General features: G+C 42.5%; 1 protein-coding gene across 1 annotated transcript; it reads left to right on the top strand.

Annotated features, from left to right (window-relative positions):
- Window positions 1–1,923: 1,923 nt before the first annotated feature.
- LOC117525186 (transmembrane emp24 domain-containing protein 3-like) lies at window positions 1,924–5,073 on the top strand. Its single transcript, XM_034187036.1, has 3 exons — window positions 1,924–2,097; window positions 2,398–2,643; window positions 4,730–5,073. The coding sequence occupies exons 1-3, from the start codon at window positions 1,951–1,953 to the stop codon at window positions 4,961–4,963; spliced, it is 627 nt and encodes a 208-aa protein (XP_034042927.1). The 5' UTR covers window positions 1,924–1,950; the 3' UTR covers window positions 4,964–5,073.
- Window positions 5,074–10,039: the final 4,966 nt, after the last annotated feature.

Below are 10,039 nucleotides of genomic sequence, written 5' to 3'. Positions count from 1 at the left end.
AAGCGCGCACACAATTAAACCCTGCTGCACCGCAATCAGTTTGACTGCTGACACCAAGTCGGCTAAAAGTCAAATTTCAGTGCTCTTCAGCGCACTCCTGCAGGTGTTCCACCTGCTGCATGAGCCTGATGTTTGGGGAAATGCGCCAGACGAGAGCCGCATGAAGCCACACATCTGGCTCTGTCCGTCTCCTCCTCCTCCTCTCTGCGCCACTCCACGGCACAGAGCCCAACTACGCATGCAGTCACAAAGTTCTTCTGAAAAACTGGAGCGATCTGAATTCGGTTAGATGAATATGGGAGTGTGTGTGGAGACAATTCACCTCGTTCACAACGTGACAGAACTTAACGATGCGCTGTTACGCGCAATAGCGCGCAACAACGTGGAACACTATTCTTGACCGTGCATAATGGTTCCTGATAATTCTCCGGCAACACGTGCCATTAATCGTAACGTGTGGTAACAGGTTGCAGCAGTTCCTGATGACACCTGACGCCTCCGCCCCGAATAATCACATTCGTGATCAGCGGCCAAGAATGTGTACTTCATGGCATTCGTGACTTGCCATTATGTGTAAACGCAGCATTACAGTGAGGAAAATAAGTATTTGAACACCACAATGGCAACATGAAAAAAGTTTTCTTTCTTTCTTTTTTTTTTTTTTTGCAAATGTTTTAAAAATAAAAAATTAAGAAATCACATGTACATAAGTATTTACCCTTTGCTCAATACTTTGTTGATGCACCTTTGGCAGCAATTACAGCCTCAAGTCTTCTTGAATATGATACCACAAGCTTGGTGCACCTATCTTTGGGCAGTTTTGCCCATTCCTCTTTGCAGCACCTCTCAAGCTCCATCAGGTTGGATGGGGAGTGTCGGTGCACAGACATTTTCAGATCTCTCCAGAGATGTTCAATCAGATTCAGGTCTGGGCTCTGGCTGGACCACTCAAGGACATTCACAGAGTTGTCCTGAAGCCACTCCTTTGATATCTTGGCCTTGTGCTTAGGGTCATTGACCTGCTGAGAGATGAACCGTCATCCCAGTCTGAGGTCAAGAGCGCTCTGGAGCAGGTTTTCATCCAGGATGTCTCTGTACATTGCTGCATTCATCTGTCCCTCAATCCTGACTAGTCTCCCAGTTCCTGCCACTGACAAACATCCCCACAGCATGATGCTGCCACCACCATGCTTCACTGTAGGGATGGTGCCTGGTTTCCTCCAAGAGTTCAATCTTTGTCTCATCAGACCAGAGAATTTTGTTTCTCATGGTCTGAGAGTCCTTCAGGTGCCTTTCGGCAAACTCCAGGTGGGCTGTCATGTGCCTTTTACTTCCTGTTTACTACTTTGGCTTCTGTCTAGCCACTGTGATTGGTGGTTTGCTGTCGAGATGGTTGTCCTTCTGGATGGTTCTCCTCTCTCCACAGAGGCATCCCTTACCAAAAAAATAGTACTGATAAGTATATAAAAAGTAAACTAGAAGTATACTTGAAACATACTTGCATATACTACTTTTTGGTAAGGGATGCTGGAGCTCTGACAGAGTGACCAATGGGTTCTTGTCCACCTCCTTGACTGAGGCCGTTTTCCCTGATTGCTCATTTTAGACGTGCGGCCAGCTCTAGAAAGAGTCCTGCTGGATCTGAACTTCTTCCATTTATGGTTTGATGGAGGCCACTTTGTTTACCTTTTGCTGCTTGTTGAATTTTTGACTTTCTTCTTATATTTGTGGCTGTTGCCACTGAATGAAAGAAGCGTGTTTGTTCATGATAAAATTTAAAAAACAAAAACACTGTTAAAACAAATAATTGGGGGGGGGGGGGAGCTCCAGAGAGATGACGTCATGTGCCCCGGAAGTTGTGGCTGTCGCCACGTCAGAGTTGAAGCGCGGTAGACGAGCGTGCAGCGTGCACACGGAGCGCTGCTCTCAGTGTGCTCGTCCACCTGCACCATGCTCTACGTGGGCTTGTTGTGCTGCGTGCTGCTCCGCGTGCTCGTCGTGCGTGGGACACAGCTGTCGTTTAAACTTCCTGATAAAGAGGAGCAGTGTTTCTACGAAGAGCTGGAGAAAGGAGTCAAGTTCTGGATAAACTTCCATGTAAGTTTAGAGGAGTTTCCGCTCTTCATTTATTATACAGCATACTGAAAATAATTTTCTTATTTTAAAATCATTCCTTTTTGATGAGATGCCCGTTCAATTATCAAAAGACTCATTTAAATTTATTTATTGATTAATGTGTCGTTCATTGATATTTCTGCATATTATTTGCAGCACTTTTCCTGTGTACAAGGTAACATATGTTTGAGTAGTGCAGCACACTGCACTACTCAAACACTGCAGAGGTGTGGTGACATCTGCACACACATAACCTGTACTTTGTGTTTTCTCTCGTTTTAGGTCCTGGATGGAGGAAACCTGGATGTGGACTGGTCTGTCACAGATCCTCTGAACGGGCTGGTGTATGAGAAGAAGAGAGCGGAGCACGGCGGCTTATTTCACAACACAACCATGAAGGGCGTTTACACCATTTGCTTCAGTAACGCCTTCTCCACGTTCACAGACAAAACTGTGTACTTCAACATCCAAGTCGGAGAAGAAGAGCCACTTCTAGACACCATGTCCAGAGCCACAGCGCTGACCCAGGTGAGTCTGGAGGGACCTGACCCGTGACTACACACAGGGTTCTGCAGGTCTGCACACACAGGTGCAGCTCCAGGGTTAAGTGGCAAAACAGATACTATCTGATACTTTGAACTAATTGCTTTAGAAAAGAAAAGGGCGGTTTGCAGCCGAGTGTGAAGTGTCCGGGATGAAAATCAGCACCTCCAAATCCGAGGCCATGGTTCTCGACCGGAAAAAGGTGCTTTGCTCTCTTCAGGTCAGTGAAGTGTCCTTGCCTCAAGTGGAGGAGTTTAAGTATCTTGGGGTCTTGTTCACGAGTGAGGGACGGATGGAGCATGAGATCGATAGACGGATTGGTGTAGCATCTGCAGTGATGCGGTCGCTGTATTGGACAGTCATGGTGAAGAGAGAGCTGAGTAGGGGGGCAAAGCTCTCGATTTACCGATCGATCTACGTTCTGATTCTCACCTATGGTCATGAGATTTGGCTCATGACCGAAAGAACGAGATTGCGAGTACAAGCGGCCGAGATGAGTTTTCTCCGCTGGGTGGCTGGGCGCTCCTTTAGAGACAGGGTGAGGAGCTCGGAGTCGAGCCACTGCTCCTCCACGTCGAAAGGAGTCAGTTGAGGTGGCTCGGGCATCTTTTCCAGATGCCCCCTGGACGCCTCGCTGGAAAGGTGTTCCGGGCACGTCCCACTGGGAGGAGGCCCCGGGGAAGACCCAGGACACGCTGGAGTGACTACATCTCTCGGCTGGCTTGGGAACGCCTTGGGGTTCCCCGGAGGAGCTGGGGGAGGTGTGTGTGGATCGGGAGGTCTGGGCGGCTTTGCTTGAGCTGCTGCCCCCCGCGACCCAACTCCGGAGAAAATGGATGGATGGATGGATATTTCACAGTGTTTGAAATACTACATTGACATATATTGGACAGTGCAGGTTTCTTGATTCAGAACATGATTCACTGTTTCGGACCATGTAAACAAAGTAAATTTAAACAATTGATTCAGAAAATAATTACTGCTTAGAAATGTTTGACATGGTTTAATTTGGAGTGTTTCCAAAGAGTGGATTTTTTTTTTTTTAACAATTTCTTTAAATTATAATGTCTTCATAGAATAAATCTGCTTTTTTCCAGGACGGCATGGGGGGGGAGTCGGTATTGCATTAGTTCAGATGTCTTGGATCAATATATATATATATATATATATATATATTGTTTTGAAATGTTTGACACTAATTAAAAGTGTTTCATTAGAGAATAATCCACTGATTAGAACCATTCAAAACACTTACTGGAACAGTTTCTTCTTGAAAATCTGGGTTTCGAAGTGCTTAATGAAATGATTCACTGTTTTTAAAAGTTTTAAACTACATTGATGACATCTGATATTACAGATTTCTTGGAAATATGTGAAAACTGAATGAAATGATAGCTTCAGAAAAGGATTCACTGTTTGGATGGGGATATATATGTGCATATGTATACGTGTGTGTATTTATGCAAGTAAACACTCAGTAATGTGTGCTTGTCCCTTTTTTGTCATTAAAAAAAACCCCTTGAAAATAAACAAATGATTTAAAAATGACAAGCTTAAAACGATACAAAAAAGACAGTGTAACTGATGGCCAACAAAAATTCACAAGAATGAATTTATTTGATCATTTAGTGCATATACAATAAAACTAGTAGTTTTGTTTTTCCTCAAGTCCACTAGATGGTGACAGAGTTTCTCTAAATGAATCCAGGCATAGTTCCACATTTTGTTTTCCAAAATCTTGTTTGCAAATGTTTTATATGCCCTCATTGGTCCACCCCCCCCCCCCCCCCCCCCCCCCCCATTCCTGGATGACTGAAGTATCAGAGAGAAATCAACAGGTCTCACATTATCAGAACGCAACATGAAATACAAAGTGTCAGGTCATCAAAATGACCTGACTTCCTGTTCACACAGTATGAGTGGTCTGTGTGTTTCATGCACCTATAAGTGTAAAAAGCAGACCGAGTTTGTCAGATAAAACTTTGAGCGTGTGCAGCTTTGACCGCAGCATTTGTCCCTCACTTTTGCTGTGTGTGTGTGATTAATTTGAGTGTCTTCTCACCCCCCACAGATGGAGTCGACATGTGCTTCTATTCACGAGTTCCTGAGGATTGTGTCTGACTCCCAGATGTGGCAGAGGCAAAGGGAAGCACAAGATCGCCTGAAGGCAGAGCATCTTCTTGAGCGAGTCACCTACTGGTCCATTGGAGAAAGCATTCTGCTCTTTGTGATCGGCTTTGGTCAGTTAATGGTGCTTAAGAGCTTCTTCGCTGACAAGAAAGGCTGTGTGGCAACGTCCACCTAGAACCTGTTGTCTGGGAGAGACTCAGAAAGGAGCTCTGACAGTGAATGAGACCAGGCTGGAAGCACACAACTAGTCATTTTTCAGCAAGGTTTTCGTTAAATGATCTCAGGTTTTTTTTTTTTTTTTTTTTTAACTTTCAGGGCAACTCTGCAACTCTTGTATTAAAAATGACACAAATCTTTCAGCCTATCAGAAAATGTTTATATTTTTTCCTACAAGTATCTGTACAAACTGTATCAATTTCAAAAAACAAATCCATCTTGTCCAAAAGTTCTCAGGTTTTTCAACATCATTTTAGATAAAGAAGGTACAAATAAATTTGTGTACATGGACGTTTTATGGTGTTTTGTTATAACGGAGATATGAGGTTAATCTGTTACTGTGTTTTTATGTTGGTTTACATTTCAGGTTGTGAATTATAACTTCATGTTCATTACAAGATTTATTTACTGAATCCATGTTAGTAGTTTTTCTTCTGTTTGATGTCTTTAATGTCATTACAGTGCAGTTGAATGTGAAACTCTAGTCAATATCTTTATGCAGAATGAATGCTATAATGTGGAAATTTAACCTTGGCAGTTAATGCAGAATTTTTGTTTCACACAATCAGAAATGTATGTAATTTAGAGAAACCGGTGATAACTTATGTACCCTAGGGTACATCCTTACCCTAGGGTAAGGATGCCCCCTGGAACACCTCCCTTGGTATTCCAGGCACGTCCAGCTGTGAGGAGACCCCGGGGAAGACCAAGGACTAGGTGGAGAGATTATATCTCCCCACTGGCCTAGGAATGCCTCGGTATCCCTCAGTCAGAGGTGGTTAATGTGGCCCAAGGAACGGGGTCGCCTACTGAAGCTCTTGCCCCTGCGACCTGATCCCGAATAAGCTGTTAAAGATGAATAAATGAATGAATGACTGTTATGTACTCATCCCAAAGGTATAAGCAAGTTGGCTATAAAAATGTACCAAGATGAACTGAACCTAGTGGAGCTCTTGAAAACCAGAATAAATGCTCATAAAATGTTTGCAAGTAATGTAGTTATTGCACCCCCCCCCCCCCCCCCCCACAAAAAAAAAAAAAAAGAAGCTTGCTGTGGTCTTTTGAAGGTGATTCCAGGATCATTCACCCTTGGTAGAGGGTTGTACTTTTTAGTTGGAACCTGTGGTACCACTTGACTAACCATATTTCTGATTTATATTTGGCTTCTGGACTATTCTGAAGTGTCCAATGAAAAATTCAGAACACCAGACATGATCACCGCCAACAAGTATGATGACAGTGTTTTTATACCCACCACCTGATGGAGTGGCATTTAGGAACACAACTCAAGTCAGAAATCAAGCATAATGCCGAGCTGTAATTGAGTTTAATGCTTGGTGGGTAGTTCTCACTTTTTATTCTTAAAATAAGAGTTCACCACAGCCATTTCTGTGACTTTTGCAAAATCCTTCACCACTGTATGTCATGTTTTATTTTAGTTCTTGATACTGTACCAGCCATTATCACATTACCAACTTGCGAGAAACATCCTGAGATCATGAAATAATTATTGTATTGAGTCTCGTAATTTCACCATATGATGAGTGATGTGGAATTGTTAGTCATGGCCTACAATGATTCTGTTACTTCAGAAAAACAAGGATTTATTTTCCCAAAATAAAATTTTAGTCAACTAAAAAAAAAAAAAAAAAAAAAAAAGGTTTTCACATGAACTCACAAAATTAAAAGTTTGTTTTCCAAAAATGACAGACTAATTTCAGTCACCAGCGAGTAATCCAGCTGCTCTGTCATCATACAGTAAAATAGCGAAAGTACAGAAAAACTAAGTTTTGTTTTCTTAAGATCAGGAGCAAATTATTCCACTGTGTTTTGGAAAACAGAATTGTTTTTTGGTGCATATCTCAGGAAAACAAAACTGTTTTCCTGATATATATATATATATAGGGTGTCCCAAAAAATATGAAACAATTTATCAGCAAAGAAAATGGTCAAAGTATATGTCTATGAAATAAATTTATGGCTGGACAGAAAGCTGAAAGGTTGAATTTTCCATACCAGTGTCAATATTGGCCCTGCATTTTGTCAGTCTAGCATAAAGTCGCCGCACCTGTTTGACACTCTTGGTCTGGTGCCAAAACTCAATAATTTTTGTTCGCTGTAGTACGGTTAATCTTGACATTTTCCTGAGTCTTGCACAAGTGATTAAGTTTGTAGCATTTAAGGGTGAAACTGAGTGTTTTAAATGTATTTTTTGGGGGACACCCTATATATATTATCTTGAGAAAACAAAATGATGCTTTCTCAATCTTCAGAAACTTTTTTTTTTTTTTTTTGCAGAGATTGTGATCTTAACAGGGCTTTCTCAGCACAAGAGAATAATATTTGACACCAGCTACCAAATGGTAAATGGACTGCATTTATATAGCGCTTTTCCATCTGCATCAGATGCTCACAGTGCTTTACACATCCATGCCTTACATTCACTCCGATGTCAGGCTGCTGGCATGCAAGGTGCCCACTACACACCGGGAGCAGCTGGTGGATTAAAGGGCCCTTGGTGATTTTCCGATCAGGCTGGGATTTGAACCGAGGATCCTCTGGTCTCAAGCCCAACGCTTTAACCACTAGACCATCACCTCCCCTAATCCATCACTCTACTCTACATCTCTGTTATACCTTAAAATTATCTCAGGAAAACAGTGTTTCTTTTTCTTAACATACAGTCTATTTTTTTTAATTCACAAGAAAATTATTTCATTATCTGAGGAAAAACTAGTAAAAACCTAGGGGCCATATTCTCTGCTACCATTATTGCCTGTTACACTAAAAGTTTTGCAATTATACAAGTTTTGCACAATTTATTACCACCCTTGAAAAATGTCAGCTACCTCTTTTACAAACACTACCCAATGAGGCAGTGGATCTTCACGGGCAACACGCTATATATAAATCCATATTTTCTATGCATGGGTAATTCCTGTTTTATATCAATAATCCATACTTTATACAGAAGTAATCCATCAGAATCAGAGAATCAGAATTCTTTATTTGTCATTGTTCCTCAGGGGCTCAACGAAATTCAAAAACAGCTCTAAAAAGAAAAAGCAGTGCAAAAAAAAAAAAAACAACAACAACAAAAAACAAATAATGCATAGTGCATATAAAAGTTATAAAAAGACATAAAAAATATGAAGTTATAAAAAGACTGTTACAGTGGGGTTGAGGCGCTCAGGGCAACAACAGCTCTTGGAAAGAAGCTGTTTTTCAGTCTGTTTGTTTTACTCCTTATTGTTCTAAAGCGCCTCCCAGAAGGTAAGAGTTCAAACAGGTGGGGACCGGGGTGTGAGGAGTCCCTGATGATGCTGCGGGCTCTCCTGAGGCAGCGGGTGTGGTGAATCTCCTTCAGAGATGGGAGAGTGCAGCCAATCAGTCTCTGGGCGGTGTTAATGACCCGCTGGAGCTGCTTCCTCTCTACTGCAGTGCAGCTGGAGAACCACAGCGAGATGCTGCAGCTCAGCACAGACTCCACAGAGCAGCAGTAGAAGGACAGCAGGAGCTCAGGTCTCAAATTATTCTTCCTGAGAGTCCTCAGGAAGTAGAGTCTCTGCAGCGCCTTCTTCAGGATTGCTGTGGAGTTAATAGTCCACGTCAGATCCTCGCTGATGTAGGTGCCCAGGAACCTGAAGTCTTGCACCATCTCCACCCTATCCCCATTGATGGTGATGGGCTGAATGTCTGGTTTACACTTCCTAAAGTCAACGATAAGCTCCTTTGACATGGAGGTGTTCAGGGTGAGATTATTATCCGTACATCAGACAGACAGACGCTCCACCTCCACCCTGTAGGCAGTCTTATCTCCTCCTGAGATGAGCCCCACCACTGTGGTGTTGTCCGCAAACTTAATGATGGTGTTGCTCGGGTGGGTGGGGGTGCAGTCATGGGTGTAGAGGGTGTAGAGCAGGGGGCTCAGCACACAGCCCTGAGGAGAGCCGGTGCTGGTCCTCAGTGATGAGGACAGGTGGTGGCCTACTCTCACCCTCTGGGAGCGGTCCGTCAGAAAGTCCATAATCCAAAAACAGGTGCTGTCGGGGAGACCCAAGTCCCTCAGTTTGCTCACCAGCCTGCTCGGGATGATGGTGTTAAAGGCCGAGCTAAAGTCCAGGAAGAGCAGCCTGGCGGCGCTCCCCCGCTGCTCCACGTGGGTCAGCGTGATGTGCAGAGCAGTGGCGATGGCATCCTCTGTGGACCGGTTGTCTCTGTAGGCAAACTGGTGGGGGTCAAATCCATATTTTATATACATGATTAATCCATGTTTTATGTATGTCATTAATCCATATTTTACATAAATGAGTAATGCATGTGTTTGTATGCACTGATCTTCAGTATATATTACTGGATCGCTCATTGGTCCACACGCACACTCCGTACAATCCGCTGAAGCAAACTGGCGGCCATCTTGCCACTCCCAATTTATGCAGACCGCACATAGACAGCTTATTAGAACAACAACAATTTCAAGTAATAACTGAGCTGATTCTCTCATTTACTTATTTTTCTTCTTCGGATAATGTAAGATTGATCCCTCCTAATCCATGCCTGTCATGATTAGCTATTTGATTTAATTTTTTCTTTCTTTTATTACTTTGACACTTTCTTCCCTTCTGTTCTCACTCACTCATATCTCACTGGGACAAATACTCAATTCTAAAATCATTCTTTAATCAAAGTTTATACAAGTGTTGTGGAATCATCAGCAAGTTTTTATATTTTCACACACACACACACACACACACACACACACACACACACACACACACACACACACACACACACACACACACACACACGTATATATAAAATGTGTGTGTGTGTGTGTGTGTATACCATATAATGAACAAAAGGATGGATAACAAAAGTCATAATGGATAATACAGAAATAGTGGATTTTTTTTTTAAAATAGTTGGACTAAAAGAATAAACACCACTTAACTAGCTACAGGAGCGTTAGTTTTCCCTGCAATGACAACATTTATTACACATAACTCTGTGAGCTTCAGCCTGATATAAGTAATAA

The sequence above is a fragment of the Thalassophryne amazonica genome, chromosome 2 (genome assembly GCF_902500255.1).
Source record: "Thalassophryne amazonica chromosome 2, fThaAma1.1, whole genome shotgun sequence".
In the NCBI taxonomy this organism is placed as follows: domain Eukaryota; kingdom Metazoa; phylum Chordata; class Actinopteri; order Batrachoidiformes; family Batrachoididae; genus Thalassophryne; species Thalassophryne amazonica.
This window is presented reverse-complemented; position numbering and strand designations above follow the sequence as displayed.